Genomic DNA, 27,033 nt, shown 5'->3' with positions numbered 1-27,033 from the left:
TGAGCACTATACACACACACAGAGAATCTGCAAGCGTGAACAGGAGTGGGGGACATGATTTAGCAGTTGACTTTCACTGTTTGTCTCCCAGTTTTTAACACTGGGGCTCGAAATAAAGCTGAGAAGTTTCCCAGCACTGCAGTGTGTGTAAGGAGTGCACACAGAAACAGGGGCAGAACGAGGAGGAACGCCCGGCTGATACCACACAACACCCACGCCACAACTCAACCGCTGCACCAGCAGCTACTTAATATTGAACAGTATTACTGTATTCGCTCATATAAATGATGTTTTTGAAATAAATCTAGGTGAGAGTAAGAGACTCTCAAAAACACACAGAAATACCAAACTTCTGAATGGTAGTGTAGATGATTTGCCCATTTTATAATAGGTGCAAATCCCGCTTTTCTCATCAGGTAATTGTGGTAATTCGGCGATACAGCGAGGGCAGACACACATCTGTGATCTATTAAACATGATATTTCAGGTAGCTCATGAGGAACACATGTGTAGCCCACGTTCTGCCCAAAATTACATTTCCACAACATTACTTGCACAAATAAACACAGAGAGACAGAGAGTAACTGAGCAATTTCTATTTGACCCTACTACCAAAGATTTAGTATGTTGTTGTTGCTGTTGTACTGTTGATTTGAACTTATAGATAGAAAACACTGAGAGCATTTCAATGAAAGTAATTCGTAATGAGTAAAGTAAAGAAACAGACAGACACACGTTCATGCACTGTAAGAGAAAGGTCTTCGGCGCTGAATGTTTCACAGCTAATGAAACATATTTGTAATATAATAATGATGTTTTTAATCGTTTTTTAATGCAAAAGGCTGAACATAATGAGGAATACAAAATCAAAGCAATGAGAGTAACAAGTAAACAAACATGTAAAAATGCAGAAATAAAATAAAACAATACAATCATACAATAAATAAATTGTATAAATGTTAATATAAATAATTTTGTTCTTTTTAATTTAATGTTATTTACATTTTTAACTTTAATTAAAACATCCACTTGTAAATGTTTTTAATTTACTTAAAAAAATAGCTTAAAAAATACGATATTCAGTTTAAATTAGAGTGTGCAAGAGGTGGTTTAAAGTCCCCTCAATAATCAAATTAAAATAAAACAGTTTAATAAAAATTTCCTTTAAAGTCTTGTCTAAAACGCCATTGAACATTTCCATCATTACAGTAACATGTGACAACAAGGCCAAACAACGCTGTTTAGGTTTTTGTAGATGTGCTCGAGCTCCCGTAATTACCGCTGTGTTGAGATTTAAAATAATAATAATTATAATAATTGTGATCTTGATAAAAGCTTTGTTTGGTTTTAAGTAAACGGAGTGCAGCAGTTTGTCGGCAGTGCTATTGATGAACGAAGGCTCGAGTCCCTGAACTCATATCGCCCCCTATTGGTCACAAAACCAACAAACTAGCTGTGACTGCTATTCATTCAACACACACAAACGCGCGCGCTCACACACACACACACACACACACTCAACTACACTTATGAACTCATTTGGCATTTAGATGTACCAAATGGAGAACTGCAGAAAACCACATATGTTTACGTTTATGCATTGTTATAGTGTAGACTAAATACTCAAGAAACCAGGAGAGCAGCAGGTTGTTGTAAAGTTTATATTTTCAATCTATAGTGTCATGTTCATCTACAGTGTGTGTGTGTGTGTGTCAGAGAGAGAGAGAGAGATCGTGTTCTGCTCCGCCTCCATTCATCCACATATAAGTGATGTGATTTGCAGAGAGAGGGAGCAGAACCTCTCCTTATCTCGACACACTAACGCACTCAGGCAGGATTTGTCGTCTTCATCTCAGTGATATATGTCGTGTGCCCGCATGTGTGTGTGTTTTCCCGCGAGCCGCAGATCTGAGCAGTTCTGAGGAACTTTGGACACTTTTGCGCAGGAGCGCGCGCGCGTTCAACACACCCGACTGAACTCCTGCAGGAGGATTTTACCGCTGCACGACAGTCTTCTTCACTCTTCTGCATGAATCTCTTCGACTCCTACCTGAAAATGAGCGACGAGCAGGACAAGAGTCTGTCCGACGCGCCCAGCCCGAGCATGTCCGAGGACTCGGCCGGGTCTCCGTGTCCCTCCGGCTCGGGCTCGGACAGCGAGAGCACCCGAGCGGAGCAGCACCTGAGAGAGTTTAAGAAGGACGAGGAGGACAAGTTTCCCGTGTGCATTAGGGACGCGGTGTCTCAGGTTCTGAAGGGGTACGACTGGACCCTGGTGCCCATGCCTGTCCGAGTCAACGGCTCCAGCAAGAGCAAACCGCACGTCAAGAGACCCATGAACGCGTTCATGGTGTGGGCTCAAGCCGCGCGCAGGAAGCTGGCGGATCAGTACCCGCACCTACACAACGCCGAGCTCAGCAAAACACTCGGCAAACTCTGGAGGTAACGCATGCAGTTTACTTCAATGCATTTCTTTTTTTAGTTTTATTTTTATTCTAGAAATAAAATTATTTAATGCATTTCTTTTTTAATTTTATTTTTATTCTAGAAATGAACGAAATCCAGAACACTTATTTATTTTAGTAACTCTGGAAAAAATGCATTGGCATTTTAAATATTAGATGAACTAAATATGCTAATAAACCAAAACTGGTAAATTTGAGTACATGTGAATATATAGGATTGTTTAACTGTAAATGGGCAAACTAAGCCTTACTTTACATGCACGTTAGTGTATAAAAAGTTCAAATGTGTTGTCAGTGTTGTTCTGGATAGAAAACGTCTTCATTTTCGGGCTTATTTCATTAAATAAATAATAATTTTTAAGAACACCTATTTCTTTTAATTATTAACTGGAGAGGGTAAATCTGATTGATCATTTCTCATGGATGTTTGCAGACTACTGAATGAGGGAGAGAAGCGTCCGTTTGTGGAGGAGGCCGAGCGCCTCAGGGTCCAGCACAAGAAAGACCACCCCGACTACAAGTACCAGCCCCGGCGAAGAAAATCGGTGAAGAACGGCCAGACCGACGGCGAGGACGGCGAGCAGACGCACATCTCTCCCAATGCCATATTCAAAGCCCTGCAGCAGGCCGACTCTCCGACGTCCAGCATGGGAGAAGTGCATTCCCCGGCAGACCACTCAGGTACTTCAACTTCGTCATTAAAAAAAAAAAAAGTTTTCTGTTTTCGTAGTCAAAACACTAGTTGTAGTCAATCACTAACTTTAGCTGGACACAACTTGTTCTTGAGCAGCTGTAAAGACAAAACGATCTGCGTTACTTTTATTTCCTATTATCACTGTAAAGCTGCTTTGAAACAATTTATATAGTTAAAAGCGCCGTATAAATGAAGGGTTAACTTTACTGGAGTCCTGTACCCTTGCAAGCTACAGCACCTTATGTAACGCCTGCAGGGAAACTCATAAATCTTATCTGGCCTTCTTAACGTCGCTGTGTATCTTTATCAGCTTTCTGATTGCGTCAGCGACATAATGTGTGCCAGGTTCTACATTTCTTTCTTTTAAAATTTCTTCTCGTCTCCGTTTTGAAAAGCAGGTCAGTCCCAAGGTCCCCCCACGCCCCCCACAACCCCCAAAACAGACGTGCCGTCCAGCAAAGCAGACTTGAAGCGTGAAGGCCGTCCTCTGCAGGAGGGCATCGACTTTGGCGCCGTGGACATCGGCGAGCTGAGCAGCGACGTCATCTCCAACTTGGAGCCGTTCGACGTCAACGAGTTCGACCAGTACCTGCCTCCTCATGGGCACCCGGGGATCCCGGTCTCCAACAGTGGCCAGGCGTACTCCTCCGGCTACGGGCTCGGATCTCAGGCCTGGATGCCCAAGCACTCGCTGAGCGGCGAGCCGCCCCAGCAAAGGACTCAGATCAAGACGGAGCAGCTGAGTCCCGGCCACTACAGCGAGGGGTCCCCACAACACGCCAGCTACGCCACCTTCAACCTGCAGCACTACAGCTCCCCCTACCCCTCCACCGCCCGCCCGCAGTACGAGTACGAGCACCAGAGCCCCGCCAGCTCCTACTACAGCCAGTACCCCGCCTTCAGCTACATGAGCCCCAGCCAGAGGCCCATCTACACCCCCATAGCGGACACGGCGGGCGTCCCGTCGGTGCCTCCACCACACAGCCCTCAGCACTGGGAGCAGCAGCAACCAGTCTACACCCAGCTGTCCCGGCCCTGAGACCCTGCCGAGACTTTCCTGAGATCCTCGCTCGAAACCCTGGAGATCTTTCAAAGTACTCAAACTCACGGAATGGCTCCCGACTGTGCCTTTTTTACGTTGCTTGGAGTTGTGATTATATTTTTCTAGATATAATGAAGAGAAATCCTCTGTGAGGACAGATCAAGATAATTATTTTAGTATGTACTGTGTATGTGTTTTTTTTCTTCTCAGTTTTGTTGGATTGGGGGATTTATACGCAGCTGCCTGTGAGACCTCCTTCACTGATGATATTTTTGTAAAGACTGCTTTTGCCTGATATTTTCCTCTGTATATATTTGTGAGGGGTTCTTAAAACTTGGGCAGAGTATGTGCAAGTTAGCTGGGGAAAGATGTACAGTCTGAACTCGAACACTTCTAAGCGTATTTGCCATATTTGAGCTGGTGTTTCCGTGAAAACTGCCTTCATCCATCTGTGCCTATAGAGATCGTGGAGGCGAAACAGGAAGTGCCCTTTGGCCCGAGGCTCCTCCGTTGCTCCCCATTGGTCAGATTGACATTCCTTCAGATGCCATGGAGTCTTAACCTCTTTAATTTATTCATTAGTGTTCGTTTGACTTGAAAGTAATACTGTCATGTACTTCGGCTTTGTACGACTAATTTGTGATAAATTGTTTCCAGAGATGATTATGATTTAGTTGTAGTGCAAACTTTAACGATCTCATTTATTTATCGTTTGTTACCGTTTCCATTTTTAAATTTGAAAAAATGTTCATTTGATAATCTAGTTGAGAGCCGATCATAATTGTGAAACTTGATCAAACCTGTCATAGAAACAACTGGGCTGTTGGCTACATCTCTATGAAAACACCAGCATTTCTTTCTTTCCCTCGTTCTTTATATCATTCAAATAAACTGTAAAACATGCCACCGTCTTAAAGGAAGCTTATCTTTTGTATCATTATTTGCAATAAAAGAAAGATATAGAAAATATCGTTTGTTTTAAAATGTCTTTTTCAATCAAGCTTTTTGTGGGATCTTCATGACATGAGCACACCATTATCACACCACAGCGATCTATTCGTCCAACTTTAAAGACAATTCAGTTCACATGCAATGATTCAACTTTTATTAACGTACAAACATGATGTAGAATGGCGTGAGTAAAGTAAAAGGGGGATGATCCTGTGCTGGAGACAGCTGATAAAGCGATCAGGAGGAAAGCAGGAACTCCAGCGTTCGGCTGTAAAAACAACAGTGGTGATTTCATCAGTCATTAGGAGATCAGTGAAGCGACACACATCACTGTGTCGTAGCTAATTAAACAACAGCGGCAAAACGCATCTATAAACCGCAGAACAATATGTTTGATGACAGAAATGGTGAAGACATGATAGACACCGCTGGATTCTTGCCTTTAACTCGCTTACATATGGCTGCATTTGCACTGCAGGTCTTGATGCACAATTGTGATTTGTTGACTATATCAGATTGTAGTAGTGGCCCATATTATCCGATATCCGCATTTACACTGCACACCTGTCCAGGAAAACCATTGGCTCTGAAGGTGGAGTATAAAGAGCATTGACGGGAATCTCCGATCTGTCTGCTTACAATGCACATATCCAGGTCATATCAGATTTATTTCCACATATAATGAGGCCTAAAACCGATCAGAGAATATCTGAATCCAGGCTTACAGGTTTGTTGGTCATATCCGATCTGTCCCACGTGGGAGGAAAAAATCTGAACCATTGAATGTGGCCTGCAATATTCTTGAGTTTCAGTTTAATTTCATTAGTTAAACTGCATGAACGAAAGTGCCAATGTATTTGTGCAAAATGCTTTTTATACCAAGCATTTTTTTTTTAAATGGCAAAACCCCAAACTTTATTTTAAAACAAGTAGAAACAAATCAGCTAATGCATATAAAGTTGCCATTTAAAAACATTACGTTGTGTGAAAATCTTAGGTTATAATCTTAGGTGTGTGTGTGTGTCAAATAAAACAAAACTGGTGTCATTTAACGTGCATTCATTTGTGTCCAAATCAAATTGTAAACTGGAAGTAAATTGCTCATGTGTGAGTGATTTAACTCAAAAGCTGTAACAGAATGCTTAACCAATTCAGTTTGAACCACTGTCCAGTTTGCTAAACTGCACAAACGTAATAAAGATTTAGGAAGTGCACTTGTCTGCAGTGGCAGCGAAGCGTTTGATGGAATGGGAATGTCCCATCGGACAGACAGGAAAGGATCCCAGTGTTTCCCAGAGGGACTCATCATTATTCCACACACACACACACACACACACATCGGCCCTATGGGTGGTCCCTCTGACTGAACACACTCCACTGATAAACCACAAAACACTGGAGGAATCATTCACACAGCGGAGTATTAAGATCTTATGATCTCAAGATTTAATATCCAGAATGGTTAATCTATTGAACTCTGCCTTCATTTGAAATCTAGCAGTCATTACATTTGGCATGAAATGGAAGTTGCAATCGTCTCTTATTGGGTTGGGTTTTAGTCTAGCTCTAAACTGACTTCGGGCTTCCTGGATAATGTTAGGAAGACTGTTCCAGAGTTTTGGTGTTAAATAGGAAAAGGATCTACCATCAGCAGTCGATTTTGATATTCTAGGTATTATCAACTGGCCGGAGTTTTGAGATCGCAGTAGACGTGAAGGACTATAATGCGTTAAGAGCTCGCTCAAGTACTGCAGAGCTAAACCATTCAGTACTTTATAAGTAATCATAAATATACTGTAAGCAATAAGGTACGAGAGGCTATGCTGTATCGTGAATAAGTAACGGCTGAAGGGCGAAGGGAACCCCTTCAGGAACTTGTTTAAAACTAGTTTAAAACTAAAGTCCATCTTTATAATGTTATCTCAACTAACATATTCAGATATTTCACTGTTACATCAGGGCACCATTTGACATCATCAATAAATGACTAGCATCATCTGATATATTCTCCTGCATTTCTTGCTGTAACAAAAGTGTATCATAAACACAAAGCAGCCAGAGAAACGCTAATGTTAAAAACTTAAGGGTCAAGAGCCCCACTAAAGCAAACATTGATCTCCATTATGGTGACATCAAATTTTTGTTAAAGTTTTTTTGCACTTTATTTTAAATTAGCATATTTACTTAAATTTACTTTAATTTTATGGTTTTTGTTGGCCCTTTTTTAAAGATTTTTTTTTTACAATGAAGGTATTTGATCATAATAATGCAGGAAATACATGTAAATAACAGTGTTTTTCAGTTTATTTAATTTAGGATGTTTTACTTTAATTTTACAGTTTTTTGGGGAGCTGCCGGTCATTTACCATTTTATCATTTAACTGTTTTGTTACTGTTTAATTACAGATTATATTTGTAACTTTACATACGTTTTTATGTAATTTAAGAAATTTCTATCAATTTTATATATAAAAAATGTAAATGACTGGAATTTGTCATTAATGTCACAACACCTAAAATAACAGCTGAATTTTTATTTTACAGATATTATTTGTAATTTGACAGTGTTTTGAGTATAATTTAAAATGAGACATCGATCATCAAAAAATCACAGTTATTTTCTGTGGAATTAGAATTTTTTTTTTTTAAATTACAGTGTAAAATGTACTGAATATTAGCTTGCTTGTTTGTGCCCAAGAGCGCAATGTCATTTACTGACCCCTTCACCCAAGATGTTTGTGTCTTTCTTTCTTCAGAAGAAAAGAAATGAAGGTTTTTGAGGAAAACACTCCAGGATGTTTCTCCATATCGTGTGTCCAACGGTGTCGAAGTTCCAGATGTGTCTCGACTTGATCCAGCCGAGGAATCACCCTTTGTAAAGCTGCACTGAAACTCACATTTGGACCCCATGGATGGAGAACAATCCTGGAATGCTTTCCCCAAAAACCTTCATTTCTTCTGAAGAAAGAAAGACATGAACATCGTTGTGTGACTAATCCTTTAAGGTGGTTTAATGCTTCTAACCACAGCCCAAGAGATGTAGTTGCAACCCGTATGTTTCAAAGCTGTCAGCAAATGTTTGGTGGAACTATGGTTTCGGGAGACTTTCAACAATGTTGTCAATGAAAGAACTTGCGACCACAGTTTGCTAGTGATGCTTCTGGGAGACACAGAGTAATGTGTTGAGCATTAGAAGCTCGGAAGTCGAAACCCATTTGTCATCCAGGTAATGTTTATCTGGTGTCCCTCTGTCTTTGGTTCAGCGGTGTATTGGGTCTCTGAGGAGGATAAAGCGCAGTAGGTACAGTATGAATCCAGCGCCAGTGAAGTCTCAGAGGTTCCAGCATAAGACAGCTATGTTCTCCACTCAATGCCCAGATGCAATAATACACGGAGGAATAATCTTGATATAATTGTGGGATTTTCCACCACCATCCTTCCAACTGTTTTCAATTATCATCCTTGAATGATTGTTCTTTGGCTCCGGCACACACATGATGACATTACATGCCCTAACATATTCTTAATGCAGAAACGTTTTCTGATTGGGTCTCACAGTGTTGACATGATTTATCATGACATACGGTATGAATCTACTAAATACAAAATTTGTTTATTTCTTTGGTTAATATTCGCATAGAAATCTCTAAACGTCCAACAACGCAGTGCAATCATGTGACATTCAGGTGTGAAAATGCTTTCTTTTCAGAAGAGAAGGTTTAATTCTTCAGGAAAGTGATTTAAAGACAAGGTATTAAGAAAAGTATAAAGTGGACGAGACAGAAGATCCTGTGCTTCCTCTGAAAGCTCTCTTTGAAAGCCAGAGCCAAACTCATCATATTTCACTGGTCCATTAAATATCTCAGCAGAAACATCATTCAAGCATATTAAAATAAATACATAACTAGTAGATTGACATTAATCCAATCAAACTATTAAAAAATTGGGACTATTTTTTGTCTCCCAGTCCCAACAGACTGACAAGTAGTGAAGTGATTCATTTGGATGTTCATTTTAAAATCTAATTAACACGTTCAAGTCATTTTTAAAATGATTTAAAAAAATTGTTTTTTTAAAAGTTTGGGAAAATGGATAAAATGTTTGGAAGCTTGTTTCCACCACAAAATAAAAAGGTAATTGCAACTTTTTTATTTCTCACAATTGCGTGTTATAAAGTCAGAATTGCGAGCAGAATTCTGACTTTTTTTTATCACTCAATTCTGATAAACTCGCAATTTTATTTTTTAAACTGTGGCAAAAACAAGCTTACACAGCCATGGGTGTCAAACACACACACACACACACACAAGCTCTCTAGAATGAAAACATGTGATTATTAAAGACCTCATGAAATGGGTTTTTCAAAGTGGGGAACTATGACGTCAAAGAGGATAAAACACACCCCCACAGGAGAAAATCGACGCCTACTTCAACACGGTCAGTGTAGCCCCACCCACCGATTCGCGCATTACCCGCATAGCCAAATAACATAGATGCCTACCTCTTGATGACAAACTGGATCGAGCTACCGAGCAATACAGACTATTGTTGTGGAAGACAGTCGCTGCATAAGCTTCCTCTGGATTCCATTAGGACTGCATGGATAAACTTTATTTTTAATGACATTCCAGCTGATGAGGTAAAACATCATCGTCTGTTCGCTTCATTTCACTGAGGATTGTTCTGTAAACAAGACTGGATTTGCAGACCGATTAAGAGTAAAGAACGGTGCTGTGCCGTCTATTGGATCTGACAGGAATTGTGCAACACAAGGACTAAGGGTTGAATCATTCCAGTTGCCATTTTACAACATTGGATGTTTTCAAAACAATTTCCCCCAAGTGCATCGTTGAGGTAAGTGGAAACTCATTATAATATGCAAAACTGTTATCCACTCACAGCAGTGGGAGTTTACTTCCAAGTCTTCAGTGCGAGACGCCCATAAAAACCGAGCGTTTTTCAGGTAGGCTAAAAACTTGGGTACAAAATAGCCTATTACTTATTCATTTTGATGTTTTTGAATGCAAAAACCAAGCGTACATCATAAGTTGACCTCAGACAACAATATAATAAAATTTAAAAAGCCAGTTCATGACCCCTTTAATATAATTACTGGTATTCTGCAGTCTTAACATGTAACTGTCTTCACTGCCCACCTATGTGCCTCATAAGGCTTGATTGCGGTTTATTAAAGTGTAATTTCACTCATCTAAAGGCAGCTGCACAGGAGCGGTTCTGTCATGTGTATGTGTGTGTGCCATAAAAGCTCCAATCATGTGAATTTATGCTGTTTTTTCTGTCACACATAGAGCACTGAAGACACTGATTCCAGATGCTGTATTTGTGTGTGTGTGTGTGTGTGTGTGTGAGAGAGAGAGAGAGAGAGAGCAACAGGGCAGCTGGAGGTCCTACTGAACATCAACATGCTCCAGCAACTGTTCTCAGGAGTTAGAGAGGAGAGATTTAACAGCACATGCTCACATTAGAAGAAACTCAACAGTGTTAGCAACAAGCTAAGAACACAGAACGGCTCTTGTGTGTGAGAGTAAAGTTTTCCTCATGAAATTTCTATTCATATTGAAATTCACAATAAAAAATGCTGTAATTAGCCCTCAGCAAAAATAAGTATGCTTTAGCAGAGTACTTGTTACTGGAATGATAGACGTGATGTTTCCAGCCGAAACAAGCATTCATGGTAAACTTAAATATACTGTCACTATAACGTGTATGTCATGCATTTGTTAATATTTGTAATATTTGTAATTACACACTTGTAATGGTGTAGTTGCAATTTAGCACATTTAAAACATTAACTTTAAATATAATATCAAATAACATTTAATATTATAAGTACTTAACATGCGCTTTAGTATCTTAGTCGCATCAAAATGTTTGTTTTTTTTAAATCATGACACTTCCCCATTGACTTCCATAGTGTTTTTTGTTTTTTTACTATGGAAGTCATGAGGACCAAAAACTGTTTAATTCTTCAAAACATCTTCTTTTTTGTTCAGCAGAAAACGGGTTAGTCCATATTTGAGCCAAAATTGGGTTAAAACAACCCAGCATTTTGTAAAGTGTGTGTAGATGGACATCCTAGAACTACTCTACACAAGGTCAAATGTGTCTATACTATGTGCTACTGATAAAAACAACATACAGTAAACCTGAAATAACGTGGCCACAGTTTCATGTTGTTGTTCTGAAACATTGTGAAGGCGGTTAATCCGGAGACATGTGTGCAGTGCAGGCGTATGTCCCAGAATGCACTGCAGCTGTGCTGGAGCTAATGGGAGCTTTACTGGGCAGCTGTGAGAAACAGGTGTGAGGAGACACGAGCGGAGCCATGTGTTCACCACTGACATCTGGCCCGTTAGAAACACGAGGAGTGCAGGCCAGGCCAGAGGAGGACACAGGGGACAGGTACGTGTGCCTCTCTGAGAATCGGGACAGTCAGAAACATGAGGAGTGCAGGGTGGGTTCAGGGGAGGACACTGGGGACAGGTAGGTGTGCCTCTCGGAGCATTGGGACCGTCAGAAACACGAGGAGTGCAGGCCAGGGCCAGGAAAGATACCAGGGACAGGTACGTGTGCCTCTCGGAACATCAGGACCGGTGAGAGGACACCGGGGACAGGTACGTGTGCCTCTCTGAGAATCGGGACCGTCAGAAACACGAGGAGTGCAGGCCAGGGCCAGGGGAGGACACCGGGGACAGGTACTTGTGCCTCTCGGAGAATCAGGACCATCAGAGACATGAGGAGTGCAGGGCGGGGCCAGGGGAGGACACCGGGGACAGGTACTTGTGAATCTTGGAGCATCGGGACCATCAGAAACACGAGGAGTGTAGGCCAGGGCCAGGGGAGGACAGCGGGGACAGGTATGTGTGCCTCTCGGAGCATTGGGACTGGTGGGATCATCGGGATGAGCGGCCAGGCAACACAAATGGACTTCTCTCTCCTGTCTGTCTCGCTGTCCTTTCTGCAACACCAGCCGAATTGCTGTTGCTCGCCTATGAAATTCTAGCCATCCATAAGAAGTGAATGTGAACCCTGACATTAAAGGGATAGTTCACCCCAAATAATGAAGTTCTGTCAGTAACTCGCCCTCCTGTTGTTCAACCCTAAAAGACCTTCGTTCATCTTCGGAACACAAATTAAGATATTTTTATTAAATCTGATAGCTGGATCACTCCTCCATAAACTTCTAAAGGGATTGAAACTTTTTTTGATGTTGGGATGAAACGTTACCCAGACATTGTTTTTGGCAAATTAAGAGTAGTGTTTACTACTACTGTTTTTTTCTTATGCTGTAATTACCTGAAGCAAATATGTTAATATATGAATATAAATATGATGGTTGTGAATGTGAAGGACTGCCTTGTGCAGCAACACCTTGTAAGTGTGCAAAGCTGACATCTTATTGGCCATTTATTTGACCACGTGCAGAAAAAGACTCTAGAAAGAATAGAATTATTAACAACCATTTAAAATTGTATTCACTGCTTATTGTATGACAATTGTTTGCACCAGATAACACCGTAACAGTATAAATATGGATCCAGTCCAACATGCCAGAGGCTCTGAGTACTGTTAACTAAAGCTGTTGAGTTTAATCACCTGAAAGTTCAAATGACACAGTCTAATTAAGTCAAATCAGCAAACTTGCCATAATGAGTTATTAAGCATATTATGTGATTACTTTTTTACAGTGTAATTATATGCAGGTATTTTTAAATATAAGCACGATGTAAAACGTGTGTTTACACAACAAGTGCATTGTATCAATTGATTCATTTAGTACAATTCTATTTAGAGACACTTAATATAAAGTATTTAAAAAAATATGTCTGGACAGATTAGGAGAACATGTTTTAATTGCCATGAAAAAAATTGCACAATGTAATGTGATTTTAAAAAAAACGTGTTTTTCTTTTCACTTTGGGAGGAAATGCGACTCAGGCATGTTTTTTGTCAGATTCACTAAACTCACAGGACTTTAGAACATGTCTATGTCTGGTTCTAAGTGAAGATAAGAAATGCTACAGGAGCCACTGTTAACATTATTATACAGTTAGAGGTTTGGTTGAACGCAGAGAGCATGTCTGACCCTGGGAAAACCAAGCCTGCTCCTGATTGATGAACGGTGCGAAAACACTGAGATTCTCTGCTGGACACGTCAACAAACACAGCCGTGCTGGTCTGGCTACGGATACGCTCATGTGCACAGATCCAGCGAGTCGCTCCACCTTTCTTTCCCAGTCCCACAGATCAGGACGCCGCACACTTTCACTACTGGAAACACAACATTTGGCTGCCAGATTTCTGCCCTCAACCCTCACAGATGTCTTTAAAACCCACTTTTATTTGTTGTGCTACAAATCAGCATGCTAAAATCTGCTCTCGGCTTATCAGTGAAAGACCATCAGGTCTGTGACATCGAGGGCAAGCTAAACAAACAGCCGTCACTTCTCTTTTCAGCTGCTGTCAGCGAGGGAACGCACGAGACTCAGGGAATAAGCAGAAACAGAGAAAGATGGGACATTTCATTTAATATCTGCCTGCATTGACACCATTATACAAGAACTGAACAGAGCTGGACATCACGGTTTACTCCAGAGCGCCTATATACAGTATATATACTGTAAATAACTTATTTACAACAAAAATGACCCATCACTGAACTTACTTAAGCTGGACTGTGACGCTATTCTCTTCTGGAAACAAACTTTGTTGCATTATTTTCCTGATATCTCTGCTTTGAAACAGTAAAAAGCGCTATATTAATAAAGGTGACTTGACTTGAGACAGAATCAGCGTATAAATCCACTTGTTATGCACTGGTTTCATGTCAAATGTTTCTTCGCCGCGTCACATGTGCACTTTAGGAACATCTGTGATGGTAAAACTCGCATTTCAAAGAGTTGGGAAACATTACCTGAATGTTTACAAGAGTTGTGGACCTGTGAGTCAGCGCCAAGCTGTTTTAAAGGCCGACCATGAGAACAGAGTCTGCAGTCCAGGAACACACTTCTGCATATCAATGACGCTTACTGAGAAATTGAGAGCGAGAGGGGGAGCACTGAAAGGAGAAGGGGAAAAAACAAAACGGCCTCTCGTGAAACAGGGCCGTGAAATATGACAGGCCGACAGAAAGGGAGGCAGGGCCGAGGGAGGCCATATTGTAGCAATCTTATTCTGCGGTCATTAATCGTGTCCTGCTGTTCCTGCCTCCCCGGCTGTGTGTGCTGAGCGTATGTCAAACACATTTCCCCTCTCTCCCTGGGCACACACACACACACTTCTCCAGTGCCTTTTCCCCTCATTCTCCTCGTCCACAAAAAGTTTTTGAGGAGATTTTGAAAGGGTCGCACATGCTGTTCGTGTTCCCAGACCACTCGCTCTCCAGCGCTTCCCTGTATGCTGATCTAGAACCAGTTTCCAAAACCTTAACCTTTAAAAGCCACACAACAATGGATTAGGTCAGCGTGAAAGGGAAAGTTTGCTCCGCTTCCAGTTTTGCAGGCCATGGGAAACACTGACTCAATTCCAAGGTATATGACAACCTAAAAGTCCAGATTTGAACCTCTGCTCCTGTTAATGCGAGGGAAAACACAGCCTCCACACTGGGTTATAATGTGCTGAATCATTCAAGAAGAGCGGCAGGCCTTGAAAACCTTGAGTAAGTAGAAAGATCTTTAGTTTCAGTTCTGTGCAGTGCTGAATATCCTCACGCTTTGAGAAAGCCCTTTCAGTTTTACACTTCTCACAAGACAAAACTCATACACATACAATTGGTCTGTAGATCCTCAATTCATGAAACACAGGCACAATGAATGTCTGTGTGAATCATGTGCATTATGATGTAAATAGTTGGGTTTTAAGAATGATTCGCTCAGAAACTGATTCTGCTTTTGTTTCATGAATGAGGCCCAGTGAGAATATATGACTGGTGGTGAATGTAATAATGGCTGTAGTGAGTCCTTGAGGGTTTGCTGTGTTTGTGGCAGTGGTCACCTTCTGCGGAACTGAAACAACTGCTTTTGCCCTTCACGTGATTCAAACTGCCCCTGGATGAGGTTAGCTAACACACACCGCTTTAACACACACTGCCTCTCATTTATCCACCACAGCCTTCGCTAGCAATCCAAGATGCTGTTTTCCTGGACTCGCCATTTGTCACAGTGATTGACATGTGACAGCTCATGTCGTTGACTGACAGGTAAACACTTTCTCCGACAGCACACGGAGTACATCTTGACTCAATTTGACACAAGTGTTTTCAGTTTTACTACACACATCACCAGGAACATGGGCTGAAGGTCCAAAAGAGGAACTGGAACCTTCCATCCATCCGCTCAGAACTATTGTAATACCTTGCTGGACTTCAGTCAAAGCACACTCTAACACTTTCTATTTATTGGCCATTTATTGATAAACAAATGAGAGAAATCTTAAAGGGTTAGTTCACCCAAAAATGAAAATTCTGTCAGTATTTACTCACCCTCATGTTGTTCCAACCCCGTAAGACCTTCGTTCATCTTCGGAACACAAATTAAGATATTTAAGATATTAAGATCGCTCCTGCATACAGTCCATAGGCTTCTTGAGGGACTGGCTCTTGCTGTCCCCGAAAAGTCATTAAAGACATCGTTAAAATAGTCCAAGTGACTACAGGGGCTCAATCTTAAGTTTATCAAACGACGAGAACACTTTTGTGCGCAAAAAAACAACAAAAATAATGACTTTATTTCAACTATTCACGTCCTTCTCCATGAGCCTGTAAGTCAGTTAGCGTAGTGTGATTGCGTAGAGCTACGTCACACGTAGGCTCACTATTGGCCGACGCTGGTCATGTGTGTGATGCGTGTGACGTACAATAACAGAAGCTTACACTATTAAACTAGTAACCTGACTCGCGCAGAGGGAGAAATAAACGAATAGTTGAAATAAAGTCGTTATTTTTGTTGTTTTTTTGCGCACAAAAGTGTTCTCGTCGTTTGATAAACTTAAGATTGAGCCACTGTAGTCACTTGGACTATTTTAACGATGTCTTTAATGACTTTTCGAGGACAGCAAGAGCCAGTCCCTCAAGAAGCCTATGGACTGTATGCAGGAGCGATCTTAATATCTTAAATATCTTAATTTGTGTTGCGAAGATGAACGAAGGTCTTACGGGGTTGGAACAACATGAGGGTGAGTAAATACTGACAGAATTTTCATTTTTGGGTGAACTAACCCTTTAACTCACAATGGCCCTCATTTATCATTCTTGCGTAGAAATGGGCGTATATGTTGGCAAAAGATTATGCTTACACTCCTCTCACCGCCTGATTTATTAAGCTGTGCGTACCTTTGAAATCCAGGTTGATAAATCCCGCGGCTGAAAACGATCGTCATTAGAATAACACGCCCCTAAATATTCAAGTCTCCGCTCCCCCCACGCCCTCATTTTACGCCACGGACACACGGAAGACGGCAAAGAAGAGAAACTTCTCTGACCTGGAGCCGAAATGACCTGTCACAATGCATTATTTTACAGCACGTCTTTTGACACAATTAGCATTCAATTTCGTATCACGTCACATGTATTAGGGTGTACAATAGTGATGATGTGATGTGGAGTACCATTCATTCACATTAATAATGGCATGACAATTTGTAATATTCTTATTATAATTATTATGATTTTTTATTGTTATTTAGAAGAATGTTGTTGTTATTATTATTTGTATTATTAATATTTAAAAGAAGAAGAATGTATTTTTTATTATTTTGTCAGTCTGAATTATTTTTTAATCATTGAAAGCCTTTCATTACCGAACCCAATCCGTGAGCACCTGCCGGGTCTGAGACGCCAGGTAAAGCGCACAGGCTCACAACTGAAGGAATACATATGCTTACAAATCAAATGCTTTGGTAAAGTCACACAAATTAAACATTGAAGTCCAAGTTGCACAAAAATAAACACTTTTAATTACTATGTAAGTTTATAATTACTATGTTGTTGTTCTTTTTATAGTGGGTCATGATATATCATATCTTTAAGTTTGTCAGTGCGTTTTGTGGTGATAGGAAATGTTTTTCTGCGCAAAACGTGCATGCATGTACACCACCTCCTGAGCTGGTGTAGGATTTGAACGTGCCGTACTCCAACGTCCATATTGATAAATCGGTTACACTTTATTTCGATAGTCACTTCTACTAATTATAAGTAACTTTTCAACTACATGTCAACTAACTCTCATTAGAATATTAGTATATTAAAGTAGACTGTCAGTATACTTTTAGGTTATGGTTAGGTGTTAGGGTTCGGGTTAGTAGAATAAGTTTACTTGTAGTCGCCAAGTTATTTCTAGTCAGTTGAATGTCTGTTGGGGGACCAAAAAAATAAAGTGTTAGCAGATATTAAGCAGACAGTCTACTAATACTCTAATGACAGTTAGTTGACATGTAGTTAAAAAGTTACTTATAGTTAGTAGAATGTCTAAAGTGGACTATCGAAATAAAGTGTTGCCGATAAATCTCAAAGTCACCGTGGTTTTGGGTGTACTCCAGGTGTATGCTGGAAATTTTGTGTACGCACTTTTGATAAATTAGGGGCCAATGTGAGGAAAGGTAGAGCCATCTTTCAGTTAAAAGGGGCACTCGAATTAGGTGCTCATTTTTTGGTAACTTTATTTCGATAGTACACTTTAGACATTCTACTAACTATAAGTAACTTTGCAACTACATGTCAACTATCAGTCATTAGAGTTTTAGTAGACTGTCTGCTTAATATCTGATAACACTTTATTTTAATGCTTCCCAACAGATATTCTAATGACTAAAACTTATTCTACTAACACCTAACTCTACCTAACAGTCTACTGCTGTCTACTAATAATCGAATGAGAGTAAGTTGTCATGCAGTTGCAAAGCAGAATGTGTAAAGTGGACTATCAAAATAAAGTGGGGTCCCACTTTATATTAAGTGGCTTTAAGTACTATGTACTTGCATAGGAAAATAAGTACAATGTACTTATTGTGTTCAGGTTGTATTTTAAAACACTTTTGCTGCTATTTAGGTGTGATATGGGTAAGGTTAGGGACAGGTGTGGTGGTAAGGGTAGGTATCAGGGTGGGTTAAGGTGTAAGGGAAGGGTCAACTGTGTAATTACAATTGTAATGACATCAATTAATAACAGTTGTAGTTACATGCAGGTATTTTCAAAATATAAGTACAATGTAAAAACATGTATGTACACAATAAGTCCAATGTATCAAAGTAGTAACTTCAATGTAGGTATATAGTACTTAAAGCCACTTAATATAAAGTGGGACCCAAATTGGTATTGCCTGGTTTGTAAAACGGACCTCTCCCTAGAACAGGGGTGCAAACCTCCTGCAAAAAACCTGCATTTCAGCTTCAACCCGGATTAAACACACCTGATCCAGCTAATCAAGTCCTTCAGGTTAATCTGAAAACTACAGGTATGTGGGTTGCAACTAAAATCTCCAGGGCTGTGGCCCTAAGTGCATTAGCTTTGTCAGCCGTAAAATACATTTTTAAGTCTGATTAGTAATCAGCGATTCTTATAATACAAATTTGTGGCAGATTTTATAGCTGATTTGTTATTTTTGTTCGATATTGGTATATAGAAGTAAATAGGAGCTGTGTTGACATTGACCTCTTGAACTATTCCAGTGTGGTTTCAATTGGTCACCGTGATTTTGCTAAGTAAGACATGGTCCTGGATCAACATTTCTATCTCAAAATGTAGTACTTACCCTAAACCTAACCCTACCCATAACTTTCCCTAAAATCAGAGGGTAATGAAAAGTGAATAGCACTGATGTTTAAATTCTTCACTATGGTTCTAAGCCTAAACTTGACATAAATTGTAAACATGTCCCTCAAATCTGATTGGTTGATTGGAAAGTTGCTCAAGGATCAACAAAGATGTTGAACCAGGAACATGTGGTACTTGGTGAAATCACGTTCACCGTTTCAATTGATATCAACGTCACAGAAACACATAGCCGTAATCTCTCGAACAAACATTTGTTTTTAGAAAGAAGCCCTGCATGTAACGTGGTTTGCACCATGCAGCAGGATCATTGGTCATAGGAGGGTTCCTGACAGAGCTCTTGACCTACGCGTCCACAGAAAGGCTATGCCGTCAGCTAGGTCGACAGGCTCTGATTGATTGTGTGTTATTGACGAGCACTGAGCCGGGCCCATCCATCAGTCATCAGATGCGTGGTATTGTGTGAAGGCCACCCTGCCGTGCCCATATAGGACCTGACACTGGTGGAACATCATGGGAAACTGATTTTACCTCTAGTAATGGCCATGCATTGCATGTCAGATGCAAATGTGATGACTGAATCCCAATGTAACTCGGTGTCAGAGTACTTTCTACTCCTCCATTTCCTGAGGTGTTGAAGACAGCTTCCAGCTGAATATAGTGTTGAATTGCAATAAAGACGCTAACATTAGTGTCTGCCACAGTATTTTCAGGTTTCCACCAACCCTTACTTTATAGACTTCCAATATGACCATCAACCCCAGATGTGATCTCTGCCATATGGATATTGTCAAGCCTTGTATGCATCAGAGTGATGCGATAGCCCAGTCGGCCTGAGACAGACAAGTGGTGCTACTTACAATCAGTCCAACATAGACCACACCTGTCATATTTCCATAACAGTCGAAGGAACCAGGAATCAAGCCAACTGAAGGGCTGCATTTGTCTCGGACTACATTTACGTCACCAAGTAGCCAAGTAGATTGGAATCGAAAGCCAGAATGACACATTTCACTCAGCTGATGTTCTTTTACTTTACACAGTCCATTTTGGGAAGTTGTTATGTGTAAGCTCAGGGGGGTGGAGTGTGCAAATGGGAAATTATCCTTAGATATGCAAAACTTCACTTAAACATTGAAAAAGGGAAGTGAGCAATATCTACAGAGCAGAATATCATAGAGATTTGGGGTAGGTTAATGGCAACCAAACCAAAAACACCAGCAACATGCTAAAACTTTAAAAACACATTAGCACCTGGATACCAAAACCCTGGCAACCACAATGTCCTAGCAACACCATAGCCAAACACTAACAACCATTCTGAACATCTTAGCAACCACATAACTGATGAACATGATGGGCAATTGCACTACTTACATTGTCTAAAACATAAAATCCTCCTTTGGGAAAGTGGCCATCAGCATTCTGGCAGAGCTGTTCTCTGTGGTTTGGCTCATAGTGAGTCTGTGGTTCAGATGGGACACGCCCAATATGAAGACATCATACTTCTGCAAGCTCCCGAACAGCATCTTTTTACACTGGAAGAAAAAGGGGTACATACAGTAGGAGTCCATTTTTGTCCCCCAAGGTACAATCTACACTAATAGGGCTTATTATTGGACCCCAAGGTACATATATGTAAGTCAGAGGTTAGACTCTAAATGAGTTCAGTGATTCAGACAAATTATGATTATGTCAAAACATAAACAACACCTGATCAGATTTTCTCTTTGTTCATCTGGCAGTTATAACTCAGATACAACAGCCAAACAAAATCTTATGTTAACAGTTAACTAAAGCAAGCACTGATCACCATAATGGTGTCTTAAAAATAGATTTTCTCCTTCTAGATGGTCAATCATCACTCAATGAATCACTTAATGAGCTCATTAACTTTAACACTCTTGAATGTTAATTTAACACTCATATTTTACCATTTAACACTCTTGAGTCTGGATCCATATTTAACACTAGAGTTTTGCTGTCTACAACATCAAGAGACAGACGCTGCTAAGCCATTGTTTTTTTGGGGGGTTTTTTTGTTGTAAAAGTTGTTTTTTAAAGGTTTTAATGATACCTTAATTATTTAATGTAGATTTCAACTTATCACTATATTTGAGTAGTCTTAAAATAACCTTGAAATAAAGGAAATAAAAGTTTTGGTACCCTATGCCAAGGGTACAAAATCTTTTCCCCTTGAGGGACAGCCCCAGTGACAAGCCATTGTACCTCTAAAGGTACAATTATGTACTTTATTTTCTGAGAATGTACACACAACAGAAACCAATTAGCACAGCGAGCACGGCAATGATTAGGTCTGCAAATAGGTCTTCTTTTGCAATGATCTATTACAGATGCTAAGAGAACTAAAGCACTAAACACCTTTCAAAGTCTCCATTTGCTCTCCATTTCATTTCTGTTTAGGAGAAACAACTGATAGATCTCATTTGTGATGCTGTTTGATTCCTTGATATGTACATTTAACATCTTTAATAGGGCAGATGACCTTACATGGGGAACTGAGATCAAGCCCCACTGATCATCGGCATTAAACATTTCCAGCGGAAGGTTAAACTTCAATTTGACACCATTAATGCCATTTCAAAATGTGTTCAGTTCCTTTTATGGGGGAAATAAAAGCGAGCTATGAGGTAGTGTTGAATATTCATTTGTCTATTAGCATTTCCCTCTGTGTTTCTCACAGTGTTTGGGGTTTGGTGAATTCCCATAACCCCCATCCCGATGAGCCCTCCCACATATGACACTACAAATTAATCAAGCTACCCAAAAACCCTCCAGCCACTACATCACAATGAGCTTCACCCCCCCCCACCCGACCCACATCGCCTGTCTCTACTGGCAATTAAAACTCAGTGCAAGTATGTGCTAAGTGTTTGGTTGTTGGGGGGTGGGGGTCCAATTTTATGGACAAAACTGTTTCTAGAAGTAAGCTAATCCTGAATTAAGCAGTCATGACCAGTCTATAGCATGTTTTCTGAACAGAATAACAGTGCTCATCAAAACTGTTTGCAAATTATATAGTGACCAAAATGTGTTTAGATTGTAGTTTTGCGCACATTCCCTCAAGCAGCTTCATAAGGTTCGTCATCAGAGGCTTTATAACAGGACTGATGATGCTTTCCCTGGTGTGTGTTGGGCTTCTAACACAACATCATCAGGCAGATCCTGCACACGACAGTGTGTGTACAGAGTAGCGGCTGTTTCACCCTTTATTCAAAATGTTATAAAGATTTTCAACACATATTGGGTAGTTGTGCTTTGAGCCAAATGTTGTATTAGTCATAATGCAATGAAACATGCCACATTTTGATGACAGCCTAGCCAAAAAAATATGCAAACATGAAAGCATACAAACAAACGAAAACCAATGAAATATTAATAACCCATTATGTAGTTGTCAATGTTTGTTTTTTAATGCATTTACTTTCACCTGTAGCTGTAGTTTGCCAAATAATTGTGTGTGTGTGAGTGGGTTGAGTGAATTGTGACAGTGTGCACATATATGTGTTTGTGTGCGTGTGTGTTTGTGTTGGCAGTGTGAGGGGGGTTGGATCAGCTGTGTGATGTTGAGTGTGTGTGTGTGTGTGGGCATGTGGAGGCTGTGTGTGGGAACCCTGTGCTCCTCTCTTCTCATACATTGTTCCCCTGCTCCTACAAACCGTTAATTCTACAAAAGATGCTCAGGCCATTGTAGAGCAAGACAGCTGAGGAGAGGACGAGGAGGGGGGATAAAGAGAGCTTGGGGTGGGGTGTGTGTGAGAGAGAGAGAGAGAGAGAGAGAGAGAGAGAGCCCGTCAGAAACTGGCCGGCACTCAGGCCCTCTCCAGTGGATTTGCTCCTCCAGATGATGTAAGAGGCTCCCGTCGCTGAAGCTCATCTAAGATGTTTCATTTTCACTGCAGTCCTGATGGCAAAGAGCTCACTAATGGTGTCCATTGTGATGCAAATTACAATTATTTTTTTTAATTAAGACCAGGGAGTACAGCACTAGAGAGAGAGAGAGAGACGGCTGAAGGGGTGGAGCTGAGAGATATCCACACCCTCTCTCTCTCTCACTCTCTCTCTTTCTCTCTTCTCAGGGTTATGAAGATACTAAGTACTGTGGCTCTACAAGCTACATGCTAATCATACTTTGAAATGAATAGCTCTTTTCGAAAAATTTGTCAAAATGTTCTACTTTTTTTTTCTAAAAATATCTTTCTAAAAGATTTCAACCAGGATTTCAAGTTTGCATCATTGAACCAGCTCCATGTCGTACTGACATTGAATCAACGTGGAAACGACGTCTCTCATGACATTGAAACAACGTTGATTTTGCTCATCAAATTAACGTTGAACCAACGTCAGACGCGGCATTCTTCAAAGCTAAATGAAAATCGAAAATTGGTTTGCTTTCATAACGTTGAAACAACGCGTTGATTTCAAGTTGATTTTCCGTTAGTTTGGAAAGAATGACGCGTCTGACGTTGGTTCAACGTTAATTCGATGAGCAAAACAATGTCAGATCAACGTTGTTTCGATGTCATGTTTCCACGTTGATTCAATGTCAGTTTGCTTTCTGGGACGCTTGTTCGGTAGCTCAGATTAGTACTTGTGATGCGGAGAGTTCCGGTACGAATCCTGTGAAAGACGAGTTATGACAAAAGCGTTAAAAAACAGGTTTAAATTTTTTTGTCACATTTGCTTTTGTTAACCACACTCACCACAGATTTCAACTCAGAACTGCGGCGATACGTACAAACTCCAACGTTGCCATATTTACGTTCATCTGTTCCGGAAAACACTAAACACGCCTTTAGCGCCACATTGCTGTCACGAAACGTGCACGGCGCAACAGATTTAGCGTTTTGGAAAAAACATTTTCCACAGGTACGTTTTTCTAATGAGTTTGTCCAAGAAAGGCTGAAGCCTGGGTCTGTCAGCTGAGGTTATGGAGACTAAGGTAGCATGATGATAACGACGGGTTAAACCCTGAGAACGCTCTCTCCCCTCCTCCACATAAAGTGCACTGGTGTACTCATAGTGTTGCCACCCCTGCAGATTAAGCCTCTGTCTGTTTTTGTCCCCAACACAAGAGCCGGTGGCATTCCATGGCAGCAAAGCCCTGGACGCTGTCACATGGTGGAGATTAGCCAAACTAAGACCTCAATAGAATGCTCACTTTACCCCCCCCCCCCCCCCTTCATACACACCCAGCGCACACACAACCAGGAAGAAAAATAATAAGTCTGCCTGCTTCAAATGCATCAAAAGTCTAGACACCAATATGAAGCGATTATCAATTGGCATGCAGAAGAGTTGGGTTAATTGTGCCAGACCTTGCATTGTGGCATTGGCACACATGAATATACATCGAGAGCAAATGAGAGGCATGTTTCTCACAGGCGGGAGGGAGGAGACGACTTCAATCGCTTCTCCAAAAAGCTGCCGTAACTGAAAACTGTTGGTGCCATCGTCCACCCCTCCTCAGTGCCCTCTTCGCCACAGGCTTGGAGAAACCATTTTGCATCATGCACACGTTTGTTAATCTCTATACGGAATTGCTGTCGCTACCGTTAAGAAAGTGCACATATGCCTCATAGTTTTAATAGCAACTGCTTCCCATTACAAATGAGCAGTGGACCTCATGAGTCTGAGTTTGAGTCTGACCCAGACATGTAACTGGCCTTGCACATGGGGCCATCGACAAGATACATAACTTGCACACTTGGTTTCCCCAAAGAACATGTGTTTTGTGCCTTATTGTGATTTTTTTATTTGCTGTAATCTGTCCCCTTCCTGCCACCTCCGATGCCCTATATTTATTTTCAACAGCTCCATCACTCTCGTTCTTTCTGTTTCTCTCCTTCCAGCCGTTCCTCCCTCTCTGCAGCGTCTGGCGTTCTCCAGCACATCCAGTAATGCATTCAGGTTCAGAAGCAACTTTAGTTCTGCTGAGCTCATGGGCCAGCCGAGGGCAGCTCTGTGACGTACGTAAATCACAGCACACACACGCACACACAAGAAGGTCCTGCTCTCCACTTTGGCAGCAGAGCACTGTTCTTAAAACCCGTTCATAAGTCATATTTCTGATGTGTGCTTTTGCAATGTGAGCCTGTAAAGTCAGGCAGGGCTAATAAAGGTAGATGGATGGCAGAAATCTTGGATCGGGGAGACTGTGGGCGTGTGAAAAGCAGTACGGATACGAAGCCTTCGCTCTTTTCTCACATTGAGAGTACGTCTCTCCTCTGCAGTGGCTTTGAACACACAAGCCTTAATGATCGCCTCTTTGGCAGTTGACCCATTTCCCCCCCTCTTACAAATCCTCATAGACCAGGCACATATATTGTTTCTGCTTACCACACAGTAATCCTAATTTTTTATGTCCTCGGGGAACGATATTACAAAGCCTGAGCAATTGCCGATTAACGTTACTGGTATTTGAGCAACTTCAACTAGAGCAGCGCAGACCCTAAACTACGCCATACAACCTTGGCAGGAACGCAAACGTTTGCCAGCTCAATGCCATACACATGCTCCTCATATGAGAGTGTGGCCTTGGTGTGAACACAAATGTTTAAACGGGTGAAGTCAGAGCTTGGAGGGCTCACGGATAGGTACCTGACCATGGGAACTCAGCAACTGGCCCAGTAGGGCCACAAGTCTGCACAGTTTCCACAGCCAGTGAACAACTATCGATAATGGCAGAGTTAAAACTCGATCATTACCTCAACAGCTACAGTGCTGCGTTGTGTGCTTTATGAAATGAATTCCCCTAACTGTACTTTACAACAGCGACAACGGCAATGGTATAGGCAGCATCGAGCGCTACAACCCCCTCTCCTGGACCCAGGACACTGGAGCTCACGACGCATTAGTATGCTTCACACACGCGAGCCCTCCTGCCTGTTTGTTATGCGTTGGGTTCTCACCGTAAATCTGCCTTGGGAACCCGCAAACAGCCAGTCTACTTTAACATGTCTTGGGAATACGCATATGTACTGTATGCAAACGTCTAAACAAACAATGTCACAACAGTCAAGTTTGACAAGCCGCGTTCCTTTTAAACCTTCAAACCACGCAAATTGGAAACAAAAACTCCCATATATCGCAAAAAAGTTTTTGCGTTCCCACAAGGTGGTTTTTCAGGCAATTTGAAAGAGAAAAAATTCGCAAAACTGCAATGAGAACAGTTTTCAACTGGTGTAGGTGAAAGTGGTCATTCTTTAAAGATGACAGAAGTCGAGACTTGGAGAGGTCTTTATTAACCCCCCGGGGTCGGCTATGAATTATTTTAAGTTCATTCTGAAACGCGACAGAAAATGATCTTTAAACTTAAAAGAGACAAAAGATTTTATGGGAATACTGGATTTTAAACAACAAAGAAATGCCACAATTTATCAAGACCTTGAAGCAGGTTTGAAATGCCTGGAAAGTTGGGCTTTCCTTGCCATTAATGCTGGATAACATGCTTGGATAACATAAGTCCCCTTCGATTAAAAATAATGGCCATGATTTTTGGAATGACTTATCGAGAGGAAACAATTACGTTGTAGGTTGTAGTCACATAACATAGGTTAAATGGAAACGCCGTCATTTCAAATGAGTTTTTTAGTGCAAAAATATTGATCAAATATGTGATGGAACGTGGCTATTGTGGCATAAAAATTTCAATCCCAATCAGCAGATACACTCTTGATCAATTCTCAAGAACAATGCATTTCCCACTCAGACTACTTGGAACTTTTCACTCTCTTCCTTGACATTCACACCAAGACTCAAGACTCAAGCATTCAAATTCTTTGGAAACTTCTCTTTCACAGGCAGATGTGGGGGAATATATGAATGTTAGTGAAAGTTTGTGACTAAGGGGAAAAGTATATAAACGCATGTAAAGGTCTCAAATATCCACATTGGCTGAAGGAATATCCGACACCAAACAATTGGCAACACAAAAACTACGAAAGTGAACTTCCAAACCCTCTTCACATGCACTGGGACACCTTACGTGACAGACGCATGTGACGACCGCATGGGCTTTCTGCTCTCTAGAGCTGGCCTGAAGTTCAGCAAGGGACATCAGTGTAAGCCAGG

General features: G+C 41.0%; 1 protein-coding gene and 1 long non-coding RNA gene across 3 annotated transcripts in view; one reads left to right on the top strand and one right to left on the bottom strand.

The window, feature by feature from the left end:
• LOC148982117 (uncharacterized) overlaps positions 1 to 27,033 on the bottom strand; it is a 252,742-nt gene that overhangs the window by 163,435 nt on the left and 62,274 nt on the right. The gene's annotated exons all lie outside the window — the stretch shown is intronic.
• LOC120465388 (transcription factor Sox-9-A) lies at positions 1,780 to 5,170 on the top strand. 2 transcript variants are annotated; one of them, XM_039655108.2, is made up of 3 exons: positions 1,780 to 2,442; positions 2,899 to 3,146; positions 3,558 to 5,170. In XM_039655108.2, the coding sequence occupies exons 1-3, from the start codon at positions 2,030 to 2,032 to the stop codon at positions 4,196 to 4,198; spliced, it is 1,302 nt and encodes a 433-aa protein (XP_039511042.2). In that variant the 5' UTR covers positions 1,780 to 2,029; the 3' UTR covers positions 4,199 to 5,170. The 2 variants fall into 2 exon arrangements, with proteins under 2 accessions (XP_039511042.2, XP_039511041.2); XM_039655107.2 differs by having other exon boundaries at positions 3,555 to 5,170.

This window comes from Pimephales promelas, chromosome 3 (assembly GCF_988280905.1).
Source record: "Pimephales promelas chromosome 3, fPimPro1.hap1.1, whole genome shotgun sequence".
Taxonomy (NCBI): domain Eukaryota; kingdom Metazoa; phylum Chordata; class Actinopteri; order Cypriniformes; family Leuciscidae; genus Pimephales; species Pimephales promelas.
Note: the sequence above shows the minus strand (reverse complement) of the source record. Positions and strands in the feature narration are given on the sequence as shown.